Source organism: Hyla sarda, chromosome 3 (assembly GCF_029499605.1).
Source record: "Hyla sarda isolate aHylSar1 chromosome 3, aHylSar1.hap1, whole genome shotgun sequence".
In the NCBI taxonomy this organism is placed as follows: domain Eukaryota; kingdom Metazoa; phylum Chordata; class Amphibia; order Anura; family Hylidae; genus Hyla; species Hyla sarda.
In genome coordinates this window covers 298,888,639-298,915,002 of record NC_079191.1, presented here as the reverse complement: position 1 = coordinate 298,915,002, position 26,364 = coordinate 298,888,639, and the positions used below count along the sequence as shown (strand labels likewise).

Genomic DNA, 26,364 nt, shown 5'->3' with positions numbered 1-26,364 from the left:
TATACCTATATAGAATGCTGTCAAACACTATGCCCCTAATAGAATACTGCCACACACCTGTCCCTGAGTATAATACTGCCACACACCGTGCCTCTAGGTATAATGCTGCCTCACACTGTACCCCTGAGTATTAAATTACAACATGCTGGGCCCCCAATATTATATTGCCACTTGCCCTGAAGGGAATTATACCTCTGTGTCCCTTAACCCCTTAAGGACTCAGGGTTTTTCCGTTTTTGCACTTTCGTTTTTTCCTCCTTACCTTTTAAAAATCATAACCCTTTCAATTTTCCACCTAAAAATCCATATTATGGCTTATTTTTTGCGTCGCCAATTCTACTTTGCAGTGACATTAGTCATTTTACCCAAAAATGCACGGCGAAACGGAAAAAAAAATCATTGTGCGACAAAATCTAAAAAAAAACGCCATTTTGTAAATTTTGGGGGCTTCCGTTTCTACGCAGTGCATATTTCGGTAAAAATTACACCTTATTATTCTGTAGGTCCATACGGTTAAAATGATACCCTATTTATATAGGTTTGATTTTGTCGCACTTCTGGAAAAAATCATAACTTCATGCAGGAAAATTTATACGTTTAAAAATGTCATCTTCTGACCCCTATAACTTTTTTATTTTTCCACGTACAGGGCGGTATGAGGACTCATTTTTTGCGCCGTGATCTGAAGTTTTTATCGGTATGATTTTTGTTTTGATCGGACTTTTTGATCACTTTTTATTCATTTTTTTTAATGGTATAAAAAGTGACCAAAATACGCTTTTTTGGACTTTGGAATTTTTTTGCGCATACGCCATTGACGGTGCGGTTTAATTAATGATATATTTTTATAGTTTGGACATTTACGCACGCGGCGATACCACATATGTTTGTTTATTTATTTTTTTACACTTTTATTTTTTTTATGGGAAAAGGGGGGTGATTCAAACTTTTATTAGGGAAGGGGTTAAATGACCTTTATTAACACTTTTTTTTTACATTTTTTTTGCAGTGTTATAGGTCCCATAGGGACCTATAACACTGCACACACTGATCTCCTATGCTGATCACTGGCGTGTATTAACACGCCTGTGATCAGCATTATCGGCGCTTGACTGCTCCTGCCTGGATCTCAGGCACGGAGCAGTCATTCGTCGATCGGACACCGAGGAGGCAGGTAAGGGCCCTCCCGGTGTCCGATCAGCTGTTCGGGACGCCGCGATTTCACCGCGGCGGTCCCGAACAGCCCGACTGAGCAGCCGGGATACTTTGAGTTTCACTTTAGAAGCGGCGGTCAGCTTTGACCGCCGCTTCTAAAGGGTTAATACCGCACATCGCCGCGATCGGCGATGTGTGGTATTAGCCGCGGGTCTCGGCCGTTGATGAGCGCCGGGACCGAAGTGATATGATGCAGGATCGCGGCGCGATCCCGCTTCATATCGCGGGAGCCGGCGCAGGACGTAAATATACGCCCTGCGTCGTTAAGGGGTTAAAACAATGAATGAGGTCCACCCCCCCCCATATGAATTCTCCAGCTGTTGCAAAACTACAACTGCCATCATGCAGACAGAAGAGCATGATGGGAACTGTAGTTTTGAAACAACAGGGTCAGACTAAGAGCAAAAATAGGCTCTGGCATATTGAACTACGTATTTTTTTTTTACAGTGGGTGTCGCAGAAGTCATTCACCCATTAAAATAAAATAGGCTGCATACTCTAAAATTTACTTGGTTTAAGTGGCTCTCCAGCTTTTGCAAAGCTTTAGGCATTATGGGAGTTGGTTTTGTAACACAGATTGTGGTACAGTGTCACCCGTCATCACTGCAGAAATTGCAAGTGACTCCAGCTCTGAGGGGACAGTCAGGAGAAAACACAATTGTATAATGACTCACAGGAGACGTCTTCTCTGTTGTCTTTACTCTTCATCTTCCTCTGGTCTTTATCTTCTTTCAGCTATATCTTCTCTGCAGAGTTTGATGCCTGCACATCATTGGTCACTTTGTTAGCAGATCCTCATCCTCTGTATGACAACAAAAATCATTATAACCCTGCCAGACATCATGACCCCTAAAATAATACTGCCAGACACTGTTTCCTCTGTTTGTCAGAATCCCACCCCTGTACTCCCCCCCAGACCCATATTCACCTCCTCCTGCAGACCCCTAAGTGCTTCTTCACACTGTGGACATTTAGTCCGCTTGCTGCAGGCACTGCTGAAGCCATTGGCAGTAGGACTACACAGATGTGCGCCATCTCTATAGATGACAATGCAGTCCAACGGAATTCCACCAGTAGAATGGACATCCACCCAAAGAACTAACATGTTCGTTCTTGGGATTTACGTCCATTCTGCTGGGGGAATTCCACTGTGGCGATTCCACAGTATGCACTGAGCAGCAGAAAACCATTGAAAACATTTGGATTCTGCTGCAAGCAGATTTCCGCCAGAGCAATGTCCTCAATATGGATGGGCCTTAAGTCCCCCCAGACCCCTCTTTCCCCCGTTCCTATAGATACCCCCAGACACATCTGCCCCCCCTGACCCCTAAGACCTCATTCAGAGTCCTCTGACCCCTATGTCCTCCTCTAGACTTCTCTGCCCCCCAAGACTTCTGCATCATTCTTCTTTACACTTTTCTGCCCCCCATACCCCTCCATCCCCTTCTGCCCTAATACCATCCACCTACCAAGACCCCTGCATCATTCTTCTTTACACTTTCCTGCCCCTCAGAACTGTTTATCCCCTTCTGCCGTAACCCCCCCCAAGACCCCTGCATCATTCTTATTTTCACTTTTATGTACCAGACCCCTTTATGCCCTACTGCCCTAACATTCCCCTAACACCCCTGAATCATTCTTATTTTAACTTTTATGCCCCCCTCATACCCTTTTATCCCCTTCTTACCTAACACATAATTTGTTTTCCACTTTTCTGGGAATTCACGTGCTGATTGGGACCACCGCGGGGAAACTGCAGTGTTCCGATCAGCTGTTAGGGCACGAGTAGGGTCCCTACCTGCCTTCTTTTTGTCCGATCGTTAATTCACTGCTCCGTGCCTGAGATCCAGGCAGGAGCAGTGGAGCACCGGTAATGCTGATCACTGCAATAAAAAAATAAGTAAATAAATATGAACTTATGTGACATTGCCGCGTGCGTAAATGTCCGAACTATAAAAATATATAGTTAATTAAACTGCACGGTTAATGGACGTACATGTAAAAAAAAAATAATAATCCCAAATTGCGTATTTTGGGTCACTTTTTACGCCATAAATTTTTTTAATAGAAAGCTTTCAAAAAGTCTGATCAAAGCAAATATGTACCAATAAAATCTTCAGATCACGCTGGAAAAAATGAGCCCTCATACATGCCCGTAAGCAGAAAAATAAAAAAGTTATAGGGGTCAGAAGAGGACATTTTTAAACGTATTCATTTTCGTGCATGTAGTTATAATTTTTTCCATAGATAGGGCTAAATCAAACCTATATAAGTAGGGTGTTATTTTTACCACAAAATGCACTGCATAGAAACGGAAGCCCCTAAAATCCGCCACGCCCCCTCTCATAGACTTGCATTGAGGGGGTGGGGCGTGACGTCATAAGGGGGGCGGGCTATGAGGTCACGAGCTCCCTGTGCGTCGTCGTCAAGGCAACGTCATTAATCCGGGGCAGGCCCGGAGCGCGGAGAAGAGGGCCTCCCCGGTGAAAATGGACAGCCCGGAACGACTAACCCTCCCCACCAGACGATCCCTGCAGCATAGATGGGAGGTGAGTAGAAAACTAAAGGTGGGGTCTGGATGATGACGAAGGCCGCAGTGGTCTTCAACCTGCGGACCTCCAGAGGTTTCAAAACTACAACTCCTAGCATGCCCGGACAGCCGATGGCTGTCTGGGCATGCTGGAAGTTGTAGTTTTGCAACATCTGGAGGTCCGCAGGTTGAAGACCACTGATAAAGGGATTGACAGGCGGTGATGATGAGGGGGGGGGGATGATGATGGGGGTCTGGATGATGACGAAGGCCGCAGTGGTCTTCAACCTGCGGGCCTCCAGAGGTTTCAAAACTACAACTCCCAGCATGCCCGGACAGCCGATGGCTGAAGGGATTGACAGGCGGTGATGATGACGGGGGTCTGGATGATGGCGGGGTCTGGATGATGCCGGGGTCTGGATGATGACATGGGGGGGATGATGTATTTCCCACCCAAGGCTTATAGCCAAGTCAATAACTTTTCCTCGGTTTTTGGGGTGAAATTAGGGGCCTCGGCTTATATTTGGGTCGGCTTATACTCGAGTATATACGGTATATTAAAGTAGAATATGTCATGAAAAAACAATCTGAGAATCAGACGAATAAGTAAAAACATCTCAGAGTTATTAATGCATAAGGTGACACAGGTCAGATTTGCTAAATTTAATGTGCTTAACCCCTTAAGGACCATGGATGTACGCGTACGTCTAAGCATCCTGGTAGTTAAGGACCAAGGACGTACGCGTACGTCCGTGGGAATTTCGGTCCCTGCCGCGCGCCGGGTGGGGACCGGACCGGGGTGACTGCTGATATCGATGACCAGTCATCCCGCGCAAATGCCCAGGGGGGTCATGTCGGCGATCGGCGCAAATCGCAAGTGAATTCACACTTGCGATTTGCACGATTCCGGGTCATTACGGGTCTATGGTGACCCGGTGACCCGGAATATAAGGGGGATCGCGGGTGTCTAAGACACCCACAATCCCCCTGGAGAGATAGGAGTAAGGTGGCAGAGGTGCCACCCCTCCTATCCCTGCTATTGGTGGTCTAGACACGACCACCAATAGCAGATCGGGGGCGGGGGGGTTAACTTCCCCGTCCTGCCTACCCACAATAGGCGGGGCAGAACGGGGAAGCGACAGAGGACCGGTGCCGGAGTCCACTTACCGATCTGCGGAGGCTGCGGGCGACGATCAGTGTCGGAGATCGGCGGGCGACGATCGGTGTCGGAGATCGGCGGGCGGCAATGCCGTGCAGCAGGGTCCCTGGATCCGATGGAAGCTGGTAACTTGCCTAGCAACATCTGGAGGGCTGCAGTCCGAGACCACTATATAGTGGTCTCTATACTGTAGCACTCCAGATGTTGCAAAACTACAACTCCCAGCATGCCCACACAACTGTTTGCTGTCTGGGCAAGCTGGGATTTGTAGTTTTGCAGCATCTGGAGGGCCACAGTTTGCAGTGGTCTCTCTACTGTAACTCTCCAGATGTTGCAAAGCTGCAAATCCCAGCATGCTGGGAGTTGTAGTTGTGATCCCTCCAGCTGTTGCATAACTACATCTCCCAGCATGCCCTTCGGTGATCAGTACATGCTGGGAGTTGTAGTTTTGCAACAGCTGGAGGCACACTGGTTGGAAAATATTGAGTTAGATAACAGAACATAACTGAAGGTTTTCCAACCAGTGTGCCTCCAGCTGTTGCAAAAGTACAACTCCCAGCCTGCATGGTCTGTCAGTATATGCTGGGAGTTGTAGTTTTGAAACAGCTGGAGGTTTGCCCCCCCCATGTGAACGTACAGGGTACATTCACACAGGCAGGCTTACAGTAAGTTTTCTGCTTCAAGTATGAGCTGTGGCAAATTTTTCGCCGCAGCGCAAACTCCTAGCAGGGAACTCACTGTAAACCACCGCCAGTGCGAATGTACCCTAAAAACGCTACACTACACTAATACATGATAAAGGGAAAAACACTACATATACACCCCCTTACACTGTCCCCCCAATAAAAATTAAAAACGTATTGTACGTCAGTGTTTCCAAAACGGAGCCTCGAGCTGTTGCAAAACAACAACTCCCATTATTTCCGGATAGCCACTGACTGTCCAGGCATGCTGGGAGTTTAGCAACAGCTGGAGGCACCCTGTTTGGGAATCACTGGCGTAGAATACCCCTATGTCCACCCTATGCAATTCCTAATTCAGTCCTCAAATGCGCATGGCGCTCTCTTACTTCGGAGCCCTGTCGTATTTCAAGGAAACAGTTTAGGGCCACATATTGGGTATCTCCGTACTCGGGAGAAATTACACTACAAATTTTGGGGGGCTTTTTCTCCTTTTACCCCTTATGAAAAATCAAATGTGGGGTCTACACCAGCCTGCTAGTGTAAAAAAAAAATTTTTTTTACACTAACAAGCTGGTGTTGCCCTTTACTTTTTTATTTTCACAAGAGGTAAAAGGAAAAAAAGACCCCCAAAATTTGTAACGCAATTTCTCCTGATTACGGAAATACCCCAGATGTGGGCGTAAAATTATCTGCGGGCGCATAACAAGGCTCAAGAGTGAGAGCGCACATGTACATTTGAAGCCTAAATTGGTGATTTGCAGAGGGGTGGCTAATTTTACAGCTGCTCTGACATTAACGCAAAAAAATACATACCGACATGTGCTCCATTTTGGAAACTACACCCCTCACGGAATGTAACAAGGGGTATAGTGAGCCTTAACACCCCACAGGTGTTTGAAAAATTTTCGTTAAAGTTGGATGGGAAAAATGAAAAAAAAATCTTTTTTTTCACTAAAATGCTGGTGTTACCCTAAATTTTTCATTTTCACAAGGGAAAATAGGAAAAACAAAAAACCAAAATTTGTAACCCCATTTCTTCTGAGTAAGAAAATACCCCAAATGTGGATGTAAAGTCCTCGGCGGGCAAACTACAATGCTCAGAAGAGGGCCATTGGGATTTTGAAGAGAAAATGTGTCCGGAATTGAAGGCCATGTGTGTTTACAAAGCCCCCATAGTGCCAGAACAATGGACCCCCCCCCCACATGTGACCCCCATTTTGGAAACTACACCCCCCACATAATGTAATAAGGGGTACAGTGAGCATTTACGCCCCACAGGTGTCTGACAGATTTTTGGAACAGTGGTCCGTGAAAATGAAAAACTTTATTTTTCATTTGCTCAGCCCACTGTTCCAAAGATCTGTCAAATGCCAGTGGGGTGTAAATACTCACTTTTGTAGTTTCAAAATGGGGTCACATGTGGGGGGGTCCACTGTTCTGGCACCACGGGGGGCTTTGTAAATGCACATGGCCCCTGGCAACCATTCCAAACAAATTCACTCTTCAAAAGCTCAATGGCGCTCCTCTTCTGAGCATTGTAGTTCGACCGCAGGGCACTTGACGTCCTCACATGGGGTATTTCCATACTCAGAAGAAATGGGGTTACAAATTTTGGGGGGTATTTTCTGCTTTTAAGCCTTGCAAAAATGTGAAATTTGGGGGGGAAACACACATTTAAGTGAATTTTTTATTTTTTTTTACATATGCAAAAGTCGTGAAACCCTTGTGGGGTATTAAGGCTCACTTTATTCCTTGTTACGTTCCTCAAGGGGTCTAGATTCCAAAATGGTATGCCATGGGAGGGGTTTTTGCTGTTCTGGCACCATAGGGGCTTCCTAAATGCGACATGCCCCCCGACCAAAATTTGTTCTCAAAAACCCAAATATGACTCCTTCTCTTCTGAGCATTGTAGTTCGCCCGTAGTGCACTTCAGGTCAACTTATGGGGTTCCTCCATACTCAGAAGAGATGGGGTTAAAAATTTTGGGGGGGGATTTTCTGCTATTAACCCTTGCAAAAATGTGAAATTTGGGGGGAGGAAACACACATTTTAGTGAAAAAATTTTTTTTTTTACATATGCAGAAGTCGTGAAACCCCTGTGGGGTATTAAGGCTCACTTTATTCCTTGTTACGTTCCTCAAGGGGTCTAGTTTCCAAATGGTATGCCATGTGTTTTTTTTTTTTGTTTTTTTTGCTGTTCTGGCACCATAGGGGCTTCCTAAATGCAACATGCCCCCCAAAAACCATTTCAGAAAAAACGTACTCTCCAAAATCCCCTTGTCGCTCCTTCGCTTCTGAGCCCTCTACTGCGACCGCCGAACACTTTACATAGACATATGAGGTATGTGCTTACTCGAGAGAAATTGGGCTACAAATACAAGTATAAATTTTCTCCTTTTACCCCTTGTAAAAATTCAAAAATTGGGTCTACAAGAACATGCAAGTGTAAAAAATGAAGATTGTGAATTTTCTCCTTCACTTTGCTGCTATTCCTGTGAAACATCTAAAAGGTTAAAACGCTGACTGAATGTCATTTTGAATACTTTGGGGGGTGCAGTTTTTATAATGGGGTCCTTTGTGGAGTATTTCTAAGATGAAGACCCTTCAAATCCACTGAACTGGTCCCTGAAAAATAGTGAGTTTGGAAATTTTGTGAAAAATTGGAAAATTGCTGCTGAACTTTGAAGCCCTCTGGTGTCTTCCAAAAGTAAAAACTCATCAATTTTATGATGCAAACATAAAGTGGACATATTGTATATGTGAATCAAAAAAAAATTTATTTGGAATATCCATTTTCCTTACAAGCAGAATGCTTCAAAGTTAGAAAAATGCAAAATTTTCTAATTTTTCATCAAATTGTGGGATTTTTCACCAAGAAAGGATGCAAGTTACCAAAAAATTTTACCACTATGTTAAAGTAGAATATGTCACGAAAAAACTATCTCGGAATCAGAATGATAACTAAAAGCATTCCAGAGTTATTAATGTTTAAAGTGACAGTGGTCAGTGGTCCTAAGGTGTAAAATGGCTGGGTCCTTAACGGGTTAAAGTTGGATGTGTAAATAAAATAAAAAAAATTCACTAAAATGCTGTTTTTTCCACAAATGTAAAATTTTTACAAGGGGTAATAGGAGAAAATTACCCCCAATGTGTGGACGTCAAGTGCTCTGCGGTCGAACTACAATGCTCAGAAGAGGAGGAGCGCCATTGAGCTTTTGAAGAGTGAATTTGTTTGGAATGGAAGTCAGGGGCCATGTGCGTTTACAAAGCCCCCTGTGGTACTAGAACAGTGGACCCCCCCCCCCCCCCCACATGTGACCCCATTTTGGAAACTACACCCCTTACATAATTTAATAAGGGGTGCAGTGAGCATTTACACCCCACTGGCATTTGACAGATCTTTGGAACAGTGGGCTGAGCAAATGAAAAATTTAATTTTTCATTTTCACAGACCACTGTTTCAAAAATCATGTCTGACCCCTGTGGGGCAGGCGTAAATGCTCACTGTACCCCTTACTACAATACGTGAGGGGTGTAGTTTCCAAAATGGGGTCACATGTTGGGGGTTCCACTGTTCTGGTACCATGGGGGCTTTGTAAACACATGTGGCCTCCAATTCCGGACAAATTTTCTCTTCAATATCCCAATGGCGCTCCTTCTCTTCTGAGCATTGTAGTTTGCCCGCAGAGGACTTCACATCCACATATGGGGTATGTTCTTACTCAGAAGAAATGGGGCTACAAATTATGGCGGACTTTTTTCCTATTTTCCCTTGTAAAAATGAAAAATTTGGGGTAACATCAGCATTTTAGTGAAAACAGTTTTTTTTTTTCATTTTCCCATCCAACTTTAATGAAAATTCGTCAAACACGTGTGGGGTGTTAAGGCTCACTCTACCCCTTGTTACGTTCCGTGAGGGGTGAAGTTTCCAAAATGGGGTCACCCCTGTGCAAATCACCAATTTAGGCCTCAAATGTACATGTGCGCTCTCACTCCTGAGCCTTGTTGTGCACCCCCTGAACATTTTACGCTCACATATGGGGTATTTCCGTACTCAGGAGAAATTGCGTAACAAATTTTGGGGGTCTCTTTTTCCTTTTACCTCTTATGAAAATAAAAAGTATGGGGCAACACCAGCATGTCAGTGTAAAAATTTTTTTTTTTACACTAACAGGCTGGTGTAGACCCCAACCTTTCTTTTTCATAAGGGGTAAAAGGAGAAAAAGCCCCCAAAATTTGTAGTGCAATTTCTCCCCAGTACGGGAATACCCCATATGTGGCACTAAACTGTTGCCTTGAAAAACGACAGGGCTCCAAAGTGAGAGAGCGCCATGCGCATTTGAGGACTAAATTAGGGATTGCATAGGGGTGCACATAGCGGTATTCTACGCCAGTGATTCCCAAATAGGGTGCCTCCAGCTGTTGTCAAATTCCCAGCATGCCTGGACAATCAGTGGCTGTCCGGAAATGCTGGGAGGTGTTGTTTTGCAACAGCTGGAGGCTCCGTTTTGGAAACCCTGCCGTACAATAAATTTTTCATTTTTATTGGGGGGACAGTTTAAGGGGCTGTATATGTAGTGTTTTACCCTTTATTATGTGTTAGTGTAGTGTTTTTAGGGTACATTCACACTGGCGGCGGTTTACAGTAAGCTTACCGCTAGGAGTATGCGCTGCGGCAAAAAATTTGCCGCAGCTCATACTTGAAGCAGGAAACTTACTGTAAACCTGCCCGTTTGAATGTACCCTGTATGTTCCTCATGGGGGGGGGGCAAACCTCCAGCTGTTTCAAAACTACAACTCCCAGCACGTACTGACAGACCGTACATGCTGGGAGTTGTACTTTTGCAACAGCTGGAGGCAAGGTAATTGCCGATACAGATAGTGTCCAAAATCGTGAATATCGGCCGATAATATCGTCCAAACCGATAATCAGTCGATCCCTACTGTATACTCCATATTTATTAAGTATATATTTGAATCTAAGCGCTGTTGCCTATATATATATATATATATATATATATATATATATATATATATATATATGTATATATATATATATATATATATATATATATACATATATATATATATATACATACACATTGATGTTCCCCCACCACTCTATAATTTAATCATGTCTTGTGTGTTTATGCATTTTAGGGGGGTGTTGTGTTCGTGTTGTACATTCATTATTGTGTATTATATTTATTGGTGGGTTCCTGTAGGTTATATATTAAAATAAAAGGTTAGCTAAACCGCACGGTCTATGGCGTACACTTAAAAAAAAACATTGTGCATTTTTGGTCGCTTCATATACCATAAAAAACTAATAAAAAGCGATCAAAAAGTCGTACCAAAACAAAAATTATAACTAAATGCACCAAAATTAGTATGTTTAACCCCTTAAGGACCGGGGTTTTTTCCGTTTTTGCATTTTCGTTTTTTGCCCCTTGCCTTTAAAAAATCATAACTCTTTCAATTTTGCACCTAAAAATCCATATGATTGCTTATTTTTTGCACCACCAATTCTACTTTGTAATGACATCAGTCATTTTGCCCAAAAATCTACGGTGAAACGGAAAAAAAAATTGTGCGACAAAATTGAAAAAATAACGCTGTTTTGTAACTTTTGGAGGCTTCTGTTTCTACGTAGTAAATTTTTCGGTAAAAATGGCACCTTATCTTTATTCTGTTGGTCCATACGATTAAAATGATACCCTACGTATATAGGTTTGATTTTGTCGTACTTCTGGAAAAAATCATAACTGCATGCAGGAAAATTAATACGTTTAAAATTGTCATCTTCTGAACCCTATAACTTTTTTATTTTTCCATTTATGGGCGGTATGAGGGCTCATTTTTTGCGCCGTGATCTGAAGTTTTTAACGGTACCATTTTTGCATTGATAGGACTTATTGATCGCTTTTTATTCATTTTTTTATTATATTAAAAGTGACCAAAAATGCACTATTTTGGACTTTGGAATTTTTTTGCGCGTATGCCATTGACCGAGCGGTTTAATTACCGTATTTATCGGGGTATACCACGCACCGGCCTATAACACGCACCCTCATTTTACCAAGGATATTTGGGTAAAAAAAAGTTTTTTACCCAAATATCCATGAAAAAATGAGGGTGCGCGTGTATACCCCGATATACCCCCAGGAAAGGCAGGGGGAGAGAGGCCGTCGCTGCCCGCTTCTCTCCCCCTGCCTTTCCTGGGGTCTAGAGCGCTGCTGTCGGCCCTTCTCTCCCCCTAGCTATTGGCGCTGCTGCCCGTTCTGTCCCCCTGACTATCGGTGCCGGCGCCCCATTGCCGGCGCCGATAGCCAGGGGGAGAGAAGCGGCGCCGACAGCCAGGGGGAGAGAAGGGGCAGCGGCACCCATTGCCGGCGCCGCTGCCCCGTTGCCTCCCCCCATCCCCGGTGGCATAATTACCTGAGTCCGGTCCGCGCTGCTCCAGGCCTCCGTCGTGCGTCCCCGGCGTCATTGCTATGCGCTGAACGGCGCGGCGCATGACGTCAGAGCGCCGCGCCGTGCATAGCAACGACGCTGGGGACGCACGCCGGAGGCCTGCAGCAGCGCGGACCGGACTCAGGTAATTATGCCACCGGGGATGGGGGGAGGCAACGGGGCCGGCAATGGGTGCCGCTGCCCCTTCTCTCCCCCTGGCTGTCGGCGCCGCTTCTCTCCCCCTGGCTATCGGCGCCGGCACCGATAGTCAGGGGGACAGAACGGGCAGCGGCGCCGATAGCTAGGGGGAGAGAAGGGCCGACAGCAGCGCTCTAGACCCCAGGAAAGGCAGGGGGAGAGAAGCGGGCAGCGACGGCCTCTCTCCACCTGCCTTTCCTGGGGGTGTATCGGCGTATAACACGCACACAGACTTTAGGCTAAAAATTTTAGCCTAAAAAGTGCGTGTTATACGCCGATAAATACGGTAACTATATATTTTTATAATTCGGACATTTCTGCACGCGGTGATACCATATATGTTTATTTTTATTTCACTGTTTTTTTTTTATGGGAAAAGGGAGGTGATTCAAACTTTTAATAGGGGAGGGGTTAAATGATATTCATTCACTTTTTTTTCCCACTTTTTTTTTGCAGTGTTATAGCTCCCATAGGGACCTATAACACTGCACACACTGATCTTTATCATTGATCACTGGTTTTTCATAAGAAACCAGTGATCGATGATTCTGACGCTTGACTGCTCATGCCTGGATCTCAGGCACTGAGCAGTCATTCGGCGATCGGACAGCGAGGAGGCAGGTAGGGGCCCTCCCGCTGTCCTGTAAGCTGTTCGGGATGCCGCGATTTCGCCGCGGCTATCCCGAACAGCCCACTGAGTTAACCGGCAGCTTTTACTTTCACTTTTAGCCACGCGGCTCAGCTCTGAGCGCGCAGCTAAAGGGTTAATAGCTCGCTGCGCCGCGATGGGCGCTGCACGCTATTAGCGGCGGGTCCCGGCTTCACTATGACCCCGGGCCCGCCGTGATATGATGCAGGGTTACCGTGTAACCCCGCGTTATATCACGGGAGCAGGACCAAGGACGTACCTGTACGTCCTTGGTCCTTAAGGGGTTAAAATTGTCATTTTCTGACCTCTATAACTTTTTTTAGTTTTTCTGCATACTGGGCTACATGAGGGCACAAAAAATGAGCCCTCATATAGCCCTGTATGCGGATCAATAAAAAAGTTATATTTATAGGGATTAGAACATGACAATTTTAAAAATACACATTTTGGTGCATGTATATATAATTCTTTTGAAGTAGTAAAATAAAATAAAACCTACATAAATTGGGTATCCTTGTGACTGTATGGACCTACAGAATAAAGATAAGGTGTCATTTTTCCCGAAAATTGCACTGTGTAGAAACGGAAGCCCCAAAATTTTCAAAATTACTTTTTTTTATTAATTTTTTTTCAATTTCACCCCACAAATATATATATATATATATATATTTTTTTTTTTTTTGTTATGAAATGATTGATGTCATTACTAAGTGCAATTGGTGATGCAAAAACAAGCCCTTAGGCTGGGTTCACACTACGTTTTGTCATGTGTGTGTTTTGCTTACCTGTTTGTTGGGCAGGAAGGTCTGTAGTTCAGAGGGTTTTCTTTTACTGTTGTCCACAGTTGTGAGTCTGTTGTGGACAAGATGTCACAGCTTCTTTTTTTTCTCTGTCTGCGTGAGAAAAATAAGCCATGCCCCCTCATCTTATCCAGCTGAGTACACAGCTCCTCACCTCCCCTCCCCCCTGCTCTGTATTCTAAGGACGCAGGTCTGCACAGGAGAAGGAACACAGAGAAAATAAGTGTTATCTGAAGGGGAGGATGACAAGGTGCATGGGCTGGGGATGTATGGACTTCAGGGGAATAAATATCATACTGGGAATGATCTCTATATGTGAAGGGGGAGGGGGGACTCCTGAATGACACATGCAGGGAGTTGTAGTCCCTGTTGTGTGTGTGTGTGTGTGTGTATGCTAGTGTTTACAAACCAGTGTGCCTCCAGCTGTTGTAAAACTACAACTCCCAGCGTGCCCTGACAGACTTTGGGCATGCTGGGAGTTGTAGATTTGCAACAGCTGGAGGCACACTGGTTGGGAAACACTGTTCTAGCCTATTCAGCATACACATCATGTTACACCAGTGTTTCCCAACCAGTATGCCTCCAGCTGTTGCAAAACCACAACTCCCAGCTTGCCCAAAGGCTGTCAGGGCATGCTGGGAGTTGTAGTTTTGCAACACCTGGAGGCACCCTGGTTGGGAAACACTGGTGTATGCCCTACAGAGGTGTGGTGAACTACAACCCCCAGTAGACTACAGAGGCAGCATGCTGGTGTTATACCACAGACTGAAGACTCCTGAATGACACATGCTGGGAGTTGTAGTCCCTTTTGGGCATGTATGACAGTGTATCTCAACCAGGGCTGATTTATATTAGTGTGCTGTGTATAAGGGGGCCAACCCGTAAAATAGTAGGATGAGTAAAGGGCGGAACAAACAAACAAAAAAAAAGGAGCCGCCCCAAACCAGCAAGGCATGTGGCATGCTGGGATTTGTAGTTTTCAGCACAGCAAGAAACAGGAAATAGAAGCAAAGATAGGAAAACAAAGTGGGGGATGAAAAGACAACAAAGAATGGAAATTGAGTAGGCTAAACAACAAAAATAGAAATGAAACAAAACTAATAGGGTAAGTCAAAAACGGAAAAACAGCTTGACCACCGGAGTACCCCTTTAAGGGATTGATAATAGGTTGCATATATTTATACTTACTGAGCAAATAGTTTATCAAACTTATACCTTAAGATGTCTACTTTATTTTGGCAGCATTTATTTATTTTTTATTAACATTTTAAATTAATTAGAAGCTTAACAACGTAATTTGAAATTTAGAATATTTTTGAAATTTGAAAAGTACATCTATTTTTATGTGTATGCAAGGTTTGCAGAAACTTAGAGTTGGTAGAACATGGAACCTCCACCTAAATGACCCCATTTTAAAAACTAGACCCCTTAAGGTATTTCCTAGGGGGTACAGACAAATTATTACAATGTCAGTGTTAAAAATTCATAATTTGCTTTACAGACAATTTTACACTGTCAGGCAGTATATCAGGATGTGCCTCAGGCACGTCCTGAACTGGCAGTTACTGAGGCAGACCTGGGGGTCTTTGTAAGACCTTAGGCTGCCAAGGTAACAAGCAGCACCCTACTTACAGCTCACGGTCACTTCCAACCGTGGCTTTAAGTGTTAAACTGCCGTGACCAAAGTTTACTTCTGTCCGGCAGTGTGGCAGACCCCCACCTGCCGGGGATTACACGCAGCACTCCGCGATCGCGCCACGGGGTGCTGCAGAGGGGGACAGAGGGAGCTCCCTCCCACGATCTGGTGAGTACACTGGGCAGTACCCACAAGATCCATGTACGTGTATATGCGTCCTGTTGCGGGAATAAAAAATGTGGCACCTATAAATGTGAAACACGGAACAAAGTCTATTATTAGTCATGCAACAAGAGAGGAAATATAAATAAAATCCCATATAGACAGCGGAAGTGATCTTGTTATATATGTTCTAAAATGTCCCTGTGGGATTCAGGAGGGCCTCACAAACATTAAGAAAAAGAATAAACTCACATACATTTTGTATTTAACACTGTTATTGAAATCATAGTGTCTCACATCACTTTTAATGCCATAATGTGGACCCAGAATTACTAATTAACATTTAAGGAGATTTTCCCTTTTATGTAAAAGAGAGAGTTTTTTTTTTTATATTCAAGCTAGATACGCTCACTCCTAATGGTTTCAATGAAAGGCCATCCCCTTTGAGATAAGCTGTGGTCTATTTCTGACTGGTCAAATCAGGCCACCCACTAAGTGTAAGTTACACATTTGGATCTTTTTAGCAGTTTTTTACATTGTTTGGAGAGAACTGGAGGCCACTCCCATATATTTTTCTATCTTCAATGTTTTCCGAATCTTCTCAAGAGATTCTTCCAGCACGTCAGAACCGAGAAGAAGGGATGTGAGGGGGCAAACTGTAATGCTGGCGGTTGGCAGACGCGCACGGCTCCTCCTCCTGGCTGCAGGCTCCGGACTGTTCCCTCTGGCTAAGGTGGTGACAGTGTCTGGTGCATACAGTAGGAGTTACACAAGGTCTGCTTCTTTAATGGGTCATGCGCAACTCTGATTTTGCTCCCCCTTCGATCCCTGATTGACATCAACTATTTGAGGGCGCTCTTATTGTCTGAGCAATATTGTAGTTTCTTCAAGCAAAGGTGTTATCTGCTGTGTTCCTGCAATCTAGTTTCCTGAACTTTGCCTGTTCCTGACTTCATCTCTGCCTGATCCCTCTGCTCCTGTTTAGCCTCTCCGCTGTATCATCTTGGACTGTTTGACTAGGCCTCTCTCTGTGCACCTGATTTATTCAGCTCTGCTGTTTTTACAGCACCAGCTCTGCTAAATCACCTGGTCTGCCCTGCGGCGTCTGACTCTGCCTGCTGTGTTCTTACATTTCCAGTGTCTGCTCGCTCTCACCTGGCTGCATAGGCGTGCGCACGGGGTGTGCCGGGTGTGCCTGGGCACACCCTAATCAAGCCCAGGGACCAGTGGCGTCGTCAAGGAGCCCCCCAACTGAAATTGGTGCCGGACTGTCCATCACTCATTTGCCCGGGGACAGTGCCGAGCGCAAGCCCAGCCGCCTGGTGCAGAACTTATTTCACTATAAGCGTGTCTTACAGACGCGCCTTACGGCGGCGGCGGCAGTGACTAGTTTATAACTTCATATCTTCACCATCCCTGGGGGCAGGAGCGTCCCCCGGGAATGGTGAAAATAAAGATTTTACCCTATATAACGCTTTGCCAAGCGTGTTATAGGGTAAAATCTGATGATTGGTTCCCTTTAAAGGGGTACTCCACTGGCCAGCATTCGGAACTTTGAGTTCCAAATGCTGTGTGTGCACTGCGGGTAATGACCATGCCCCTCAATGCGAGTCTATGGAAAGGGCGTGGCGGCGCAGGTGTGGTACGCACTGTTCACTCCAGGGACAACTGTGTCTACATCCTCAGGGTCGGCAGGGACTCCAGCAGTCAGTCTCCAACCTATCTGCTTGTTATCCCCTATACTGTGGATAGGGGTTATCTTTATAAATGGGACAAACCCTTTAAAGGCATGTTTACATAGACTGCATGGTTTATGGTGCAGAAGCCACACCAATTTATTTGCCAAACAGTGTGCGGTGACAGCTTTGAAAACTGCACAGAAAATAAGTGACATTTCACTTCTTTTTCATGTGGATACATGTAGCGTTGTTATAATCCCCCCTACTTTTGTCCTGGCCCCCAGTGTGCCCCCCCCCCCCCAAAAAAAAATAAAAATTTGAAAGCTAGAGATGCCACTGCACCTAATGTGGGGGAACTGTATTGCCAACCTAATGTGGGGGAACTGTACTGCCAACCTAATGTGGGGGAACTATACTGCACCTAATGTGGGGGAACTGTACTGCCAACCTAATGTGGGGGAACTGTACTGCCAACCTAATGTGGGGGAACTATACTGCCAACCTAATGTGGGGGAACTGTATTGCCAACCTAATGTGGGGGAACTGTACTGCACCTAATGTGGGGAAACTGTACGGTCAACCTAATGTGGGGGGAACTGTACTGTCAACCTAATGTGGGGGAACTATACTGCCAACCTAATGTGGGGGAACTGTATTGCCAACCTAATGTGGGGGAACTGTACTGCACCTAATGTGGGGGAAGTATAATATATATATATATATATATATATATATATATATATATAGATATGCACGCGCGCGGCGAGTTGTGCTTTAGGGTGCACACCCTAATGCAATAGGCTGCGCACGCCTATGCCTGGCTGTATCCCCGATGCTTTGCTCCAGGGTATTCTGGCCTGCTTGGCCAGCTGCTACTTACTAGACCACTCATGTAGCAGCAACCTGGTGTTCTTCTGCAGCTAAGACCGCATCCTGAAGCGGGATAAAGGGTGAAAACCAGGGGAACACTGAGACTTTGCTCCCAAGTTTGGCCCTATGCCAAACTGTTAAGTGTCACAGTGGGTCCACACCTGTCCGGGCATTACATACATTCTGTAATCACCGGTTTTCTATTTAAGGTATCAAAATACGATCTTATTTGAGATTTTAAAGCCTAAGCATTCAGATGTCTCTCCCTGCCTCAACACTTTAACACTCATCAATGCCTCTTTCTCTCTCCCTGCCCATACACCTGGTATAACAAGCCAAAAGAAATGGAGCTACTCACAAAATTAGTGCAAAAAGACATTTTTATTAAGACAAGTATTTAAAAAAATATATTAAAAAAAGAGATATAGATACAGATAGGCGACATCACGGAGGCTAGAGAGAGTAATCAGGTCAAAACACAACCATATGTCATAAATTATAAGGAAGAACAGCACTTCGATAAAAATTCTCAAAAAATTTAAGGTGCTTGTTGCCTGGGAAAGCCCCCCCCCCCCCATGTAAGACGCCAGACTCAAAAAGTGCAAGTGCAATAATTGTATACATATACAGATAAAGCCTGACTATAGAATAATAGTACTTAGTAAACACGATGAGCAAATACCAACCTAAGTACACATACAGTACTGCAAGTTCCGAGATGCCGTCGCCTCGGAGCTTGGTACTTGCTGCAGCTTGGCATATGCATGCTGCAGCAATCGAGCACCGAGAACATGGGAGTCCTGAGGATGCCTAACGGTGAAACAGCGTTGGGGTATTGACAGACTGTGAGGGTATGTGCGCAGGGGAGGTCACTGGATCTGCATGTGGAAATGCTCATTGTATACTTACCTGTTTACCCAAGAGGAAGTATTTTCACTCAATGCGGGTCTTGTATGCTATTTCCCATTTGCCATATGTTGATCTAGTGACGCTAGAATTTTTTAGTGTTCATCTGTGCACGTGTATTTAGGAATTGCTGCATTTTTGTTGTAACATAGGTATATGTAGTATATACTGGTGGCCCTAGTGTATAGGGTTAGTTTCTTATATGCATTTTTTTGGTTGTTAGCTTTGTCTGACTGTGCTGTCCTTTTTAATAGTTTTTATACAATTTCTCAACATTCTAAATATGTAACATGTTCTTTATAAATAGCTTAATAACTTAGATCTAAGTAAGTTTTAGTGTGGTCCAGGCTGAAGTGAGATTGCGGAGAGATCCACCCTCCGGTTGCCTCAACAGACCCATTTCCACTTTGTGTCTACTTATGTCTTTTATCCAACATTTTCACTACTTATACATTTTTGTACAATCATATTCACCACTATCCATTTCTTGTTGCAGATTACCATGAATCATGTTCCTTTTGTGATCTGGTTCATATGACTTTTGGCAACTATGCCAGTGACTGCCCATTCTCCCCTACATCTGGGAATGGGCAGTCGCTGTTATGGCCCATTACTATGGGTAAGCCGTGATTAATTAACGTGGTGCCTGACTATTAAACCTATGGTTACCCTTTACATATTAATGGGTGGCACAAATATTTATGTTGTTTGATAATTGATACTTATTCACTCTTGGGCTATTACCCAATATATGTGGCTGTATCAAAATATTTTAGTGGATGTTTTTCGTACTTTTATTGGGATCTATCTGAAGAAAGACCATTCACATAGGGCGGCATTTATCATGCCTGCGCCTGGCTTAAACTGCCGAGTAAGTTTCATAATTTTTGTGGAGGCTCCTACTTTGCATATAAATTTTTGCAACTTTTTGACCATCTCTGCCTCGCTCGTTGAGTTGGCAAGGCATGTGTTTCCTGATAAATCTAGTGCAACCTTGCACTGACTGGGGTTTACTTTAGATTAGCCTATGAAATGCACTATTGCAACACTTTTTTAAATATTTTGTGTAATGTCTTGCTTTTGCTCAAAACTTATGAAAATACTGTTATTCTTTCTAGATATCCAAAGCTGCAGCAGATTTGATGGCCTATTGTGATGCTCACGTTAGAGAAGATCCACTTATTCTTCCTGTGCCTGCCTCAGAAAATCCATTTAGAGAGAAGAAATTTTTTTGCAATATTCTTTAAAGTGTTTTTTTGTTCTTCAATTGACATTATGCATGTTATTATTATTATTATGGGACTTTTTCTTTAAATTACAGCGTACACATAAACTTTAGAGGTATTACAAAGAATCTGGAGAAACAAGATTATTATTGGTGATTTATTAACTTGCATCTATGAAGTATTGTATTAGATATCTTTTAGTGAGACTGTGAGGCTCTACAGATGATACAATGCAGTTATTATAATGTTATTTTTAAAACACTATATTGAGTACTATTAAGCCATTCTGGATTTAAACAGAATTCAGTCTACAACCAAAATCAAGACCTTTTTTGGGTGTAGTTGGGTGAGTATAATTATATTTCTTAATTTTCTATGTACAGTGAAACCTCCTTGAGATGACCACCCACAATTGCACAACATTTTTTCTAGGGGGATAGTCTTATCAAAGAAAGCATAATCTTATACCAAATATCCATTTTGGTTAAGAGGATAGTCTTTTCAAAGAGGTGGTCTTTTGGAAAGGTTTTACTGTATTTGTTATTGAGTGCATTTTCTTCTGTTGTAGATACACACACACACACACACACACATATATATATATATATATATATATATATATATATATATATATATATATATATATATATATATATATGGAGATATAGACAGCTATGTCGATAAAAAAAAAAAGAAAAAATAACAAGAAGACAAAACGTGTGGTTGTTAGGATAACTGATGCAGTGTTATTGTCCCGGTTAGGAATTAAATATCTGTTTTAGAAATATAAGGCGTATCTGTTTTTATTGTAAATATAACTAGGGAGGGGGAAATTAGTATTGCCTGGCCGAAATGTAAAATACCAACACAGGTATATCGGTGATACAATAAAAATACGGGAATGTGCATTTTGTGTGGAGTTGCCTTTTAAGAGTTATTTACCTCCTCTTCTCTTGGACACCATACATGATAAATTTACACTCAAAGTAGGCAGAAAATATCTACAGTGGTCCCTCAACATACGATGGTAATTTGTTCCAAACGAGCCATCGTTTGTCAAATCCATCATATGTTGAGGGATTCGTGCAATGTAAAGTATAGGAAGCTGTACTCACCTGTCCCCGCCGCTCGAGATGGTGTCCCCGGGCCTCCGCTGGGCTCTCCGCTGTCTTCTCCGGTCCTCCGCTGTCTTCTCCGGTCCTCTGCTGTCTTCTCCGGTCCTCTGCTGTCTTCCGCAAGGCCTTACTGGGCCTGCGTAGCGACGTCATTACGCCGTTGCGTACGCCATTCCTATTGGATGACGTGCACAGCAGCGTATTGACGTCATCGGAGAGGGCCGAGAAGACACCGGAAGACCAGCGCTGGACCCGAAGGGCACCCCGGAGCATCGTGGAGGGGTAAGTAATACTTACCGCACCACACGGGGAACATTAAGCTGCTATCCAGCAGCAGCTTAAGCATTTTGCGCTGCCGGATAGCAGTTAATGCGATTGCCCCGACATAAAAAAGCATCGTATGTCGATTTCATCATATGTCGGGGCCATCGTAGGTCGGGGAGTCACTGTAATTGGTTTAAAATGAAGTCTTCTGTTAAAAATGTTTCTTAACGCATTGGTTTATGGTTTGACATTTTAAGCATATAAAGGTTTTTACATTTTGACACTTAAAGGGATTTCTGCAAATAAAATGTATTAACTGTATAATGAAAATTAAGTTGACTACCATACATTTTGTAGCAGTTGCCCACATAGAAGCTTCATTTAACACCCATTGACAAAAAAAAAAAAAAAAAAAAAAATGCACCAAGAAGAAGTTGCTGAAATCAAATTTATAAACTTAACAATGTATTGAAATTTTATACGTGTGAATGCAATGGTGATATATGTAAGTGATTTAGAATATTAAAGCAAAATAATAAGTTTACTGAAGAGTACTGTATAACTTAGTAGGGGCTGTAAACTGAGGAGGCTCTAGTTACCTGGATGCAAGATGAGATACTTTCAAGTATGGAGACATACAGGTTCCATATTGCATCATATATGCTCACAGATTTTACAGCTAAGCCTGTAGATTCTGCAAATGGGTAGGTTACAAAAGTTGGCTCCCAATAAATGCTTAAAGGGGTACTCCTCTGAATGCCCCAGCATTCAGAACATTTTGTTTCGAACGCTTGGAGCAGGCGTTGGGGTTCGTGATGTCATGGCCACGCCCCTCATGATGTGACGCCAACCACCTCAATGCAAGTCTATGGGGGGTGGCCCTCCTATAGACTTGCATTGAGGGAGTCTATCCTTTGGATAGTGGATAAGATATCTAGGGGTGGAGCGCCCCTTTAATAGGCAATTAAAGGGGTTATTAGCTATAAGGTGATTTTAGTACGTACCTGCCAGACAGTAATGGACATGCTTAGGAAGGATCTGCGCTTGTCTTGGGGCTAAATGGCTATGTTGTGAAATTACCATAACATTGTGGCTAGCTTTTTGTGAACTGGTATTTCCTCTTTGAGTTTTTCTTTTTTGTCTACAAATCCCATAATTCTAATTTCCTCCCTCCCACATATCAGCCACCCTAGCCATTGAAACAAAAAGGATCTGCATCCATTCAAAAGACCTGTGGTTTTCAATCAGGGTGCCTACAGCTGTTGCATTAGTTGCAGATTGATCTCTCTCCCACCAAGCGGTCACACCAAGCGATCGCTCTCAGAAAAATCTGAGACAACAGTCATTTTGTATGCTGGTAAAAATAAATATTGGGGTGAAAATCACACACAGGTACAGACACTATATAATGAGCACACAGTCAAATAAAAAAAAATTCCTGGAATACCCCTTTAAGTCTAAATCTGAGCAGGCCAAGGAAGTATTGCAATCTGGTAGAGATATTCTCATGCAATGGCTCCTTAGGTCATCACACCAGCAGTTGGGACAGTGTACGTACCACAAAGAATTTCTAGTTAAATCTAACTTTGGTTGAATCCCAAACAGAACATGTTTTTTTGCAAAAGAGGATACGGTTTCAGTCTATAGCAGTCCAGGTTTTATCTTCACGACGCCACTGTAAATAAAGGCACTAATGGCTGGCTGTCATAGGCAGGACATAGAGATACATGGCCCCTCCATGTATCTCTATGTCCTGCCTATGACAGCCAGCCATTAGTGGGGACGAAACGCTCCCTTTCTGCAGAATGTCAGGGCCCCATACAGAAGATCGCAGGGGGTCCCAGCCCCTGGACCCCCTGCGATCTATAACTTATGCCCTATCCTTCATATAGGGGATAAGTTATTTCACACTACAGATTTCCTTTAAAGAATCTTTCATATATTGTAAAGTCTCCCCAATATATAATAAGCCACATGGCCATTTTAACCTCTTAAGGACGCATGCTCAGGACACAGGCCTTTTTTGCTAATCTGACCACTGTCACTATAAGCATTAATAACTCTGGGATGCTTTTATTTTTCATTCTGATCCGGAGATGATTTGTGACATATTCTACTTTATGTTATTGGTAAAATTTTGTCGATACTTGCATCATTTCTTGTTGAAAAATTCCCAAATTTTATAAAAAATTTGGAAATTTTGCATTTTTTTAACTTTCAAACTCTCTGCTTATAAGGAAAATGGACATCCCAAATAAATTATATATTGATTCACATATACAATATGTCTACTTTATGATTGCATCATAAAGTTGACATGTTTTTACTTTTGAAAGACATCAGAGGGCTTCAAAGTATAGCAGCAATTTTCCAATTTTTCACAAAATTTTCTAAATCAGAATTTTTCAGGGACCAGTTAAGTTTTGAAGTGGATTTGATTGGCCTTCATATTAGAAATACCCCACATATGACCCCATTATAAAAACTGCACCCCTCAAAGTATTCAAAATGACATTCAGTAAGTGTTTTAACCCTTTAGGTGTTTCACAGGAATAGCAGCAAAGTGAAGGAGAAAATTCAAAATCTTCATTTTTTACACCCGCATGTTCTTGTAGACCCAGTTTTTTCATTTTTACAAGGGGTAAAAGGAGAAAAATATTCCTAAAATTTCTAACCCAATTTCTCTCGAGTAAGGAAATATCTCATGTGTATGTCAAGTGTTCGGTGGGCGCAGTAGAGGGCTCAGAAGGGAGGGGGCGACAATGGGATTTTGGAGAGTGAGTTTTTCTGAAATGGTTTTTGGGAGGCATGTCACATTTAGGAAGCCCTTATGGTGCCAGAAGAGCAAGAAAAACCCCACATGGCATCTTATTTTGGAAACTACACCCCTCAGGAATGTAACAAGGGGTCCAGTGAGCCTTAACACCCCACAGGTGTTTAACGACTTTTTGTTAAAGTTGGACGTGTAAATTAATTTTTTTCACTAAAATGCATTTTTTCCCCCCAAATTTTACATTTTTACAAGGAGTAATAGGATAAAATGTCCCCAAAATTTGTAACCCCAACTCTTCTGAGTATTGAAATACATGTGTGGATGTCAAGTGCTCTGCTGGCGCACTACAATGCTCAGAAGAGAAGGAGCGCCATTGAGCTTATGGAGAGAGAATTTGGTTGGAATAGAAGTCGGGGACCTTGTGCATTTACAAAGCCCCCCGTGGTGCCAGAACATTGGACCCCCGCCACATGTTACCCCATTTTGGAAACTACACCTCCCGCAGAATTTAATAAGGGGTGCAGTAAGCATTTACACCCCACTGGCGTTTGACAGATCTTTGGGACAGTGGGCTGTTATGGTGGGCATAAATGCTCACTGCACCCCTTATTACATTCCGTGAGGGGTGTAGTTTCCAAAATGGGGTCACGTGGGGGCTCCATTGTTCTGGCACTATGGGGGCTTTGTAAACAGACCTGGCCTTCAATTCCGGACAAATTTTCTGTTCAAAATCCCAATTGCGCTCCTTCTCTTTCGAACATTGTAATGCGCCAGCAAAGCACTTTACATCCACTGTGGGTATGTTTTGGGGAGCTTTTTTCCTATTTTCCCTTGTGAAAATGAAAAATTTAGGGTGACACCAGCATTTTAGTTAAAAAAAAAAAATTTTTTTCATTTTCCCATCCAACTTTAACGGAAAATTGGCAAACACCTGTGGGGTGTTCATGCTCACTATACCTCTTGTTACGTTCCGTGAGGAGTGTAGTTTCCAAAATGGGGTCATATGTGGGTATTTATTTTTTGCGTTTTATGTCAGAACCGCTGTAAAATCAGCCACCCTGGTGCAAATCACCAATTTAGGCCTTAAATGTACATAGTGCGCTCTCACTCCTGAGCCTTGTTGTGCATCCGCAGAGCATTTTACATCCACATATGGGGTATTTCCATACTCAGGAGAAATTGCGTTACAAATTTTGGGAGTCTTTTTTTTCTTTTTACCTCTTGTAAAAATAAAAAGTATGGGGCAACACCAGCATGTTAGTGGAAAAAAAAAGTTTTTTACACTAACTGGCTGATGTGGACCCCAACTTTTCATAAAGGGTAAAAGGAGAAAAAGCCCCCCAAAATTTGTAACTCAATTTCTCCCGATTACGGAAATACCCCATATGGGGCCCTAAACTGTTTCCTTGAAATACAACAGGGCTCCGAAGTGAGAGAGCACCATGAGCATTTGAGGGCTAAAATAGGGATTGCATAGTGGTGGACATAGGGATATTCTACGCCAGTGATTCCCAAACAGGGTGCCTCCAGCTGTTGCTAAACTCCCAGCATGCCTGGACAGTCAGTGGCTATCCAGAAATGCTGGGAGTTGTTGGTTTGCAACAGCTGGAGGCTCCGTTTTTTAAACACTGCCGTACGATATGTTTTTTTTATTTTTTATTGGGGGGACGGTGTAAGGGGGTGTATATGTAGTGTTTTACCCTTTATTATGATTTAGTGTAGTGTAGTGTTTTTAGGGTACATTCTCACTGATGGGCTTACAGTGAGTTTCCCGCTAGGAGTTTGCGCCAAAACAGAAAATTTGCCGCAGCTCAAACTTGAAGCAGGAAGCTTACTGTAAACCTGCCTGTGTGAATGTACCCTGTACATTCTCATGGGGGGGCAAACCTCAAGCTGTTGCAAAACTACTTTTGCAACAGCTGGAGGCACACTGGTTGAAAACCTTCAGTTTGGTTCTGTTACCTAACTCAGTATTTTCCAACCAGGGTGCCTCCAGCTGTTGCAAAACTACAACTCCCAGCATGTACTGATTGCCGAAGGGCATAC

At 43.3% G+C, this 26,364-nt stretch overlaps 1 protein-coding gene across 5 annotated transcripts in view; it reads left to right on the top strand.

Moving 5' to 3' along the window:
* Window positions 1-20,824, top strand: part of GNG4 (G protein subunit gamma 4) — a 141,996-nt gene extending 121,172 nt beyond the window's left edge. For all 5 annotated transcript variants that reach the window (XM_056566948.1, XM_056566947.1, XM_056566946.1 and 2 more), the window contains one exon: window positions 20,059-20,824. In XM_056566948.1, the coding sequence (XP_056422923.1) occupies window positions 20,059-20,187 (129 nt within the window). In that variant the 3' untranslated portion in view covers window positions 20,188-20,824. The remainder of the gene's footprint in view (window positions 1-20,058) is intronic.
* Window positions 20,825-26,364: the final 5,540 nt, after the last annotated feature.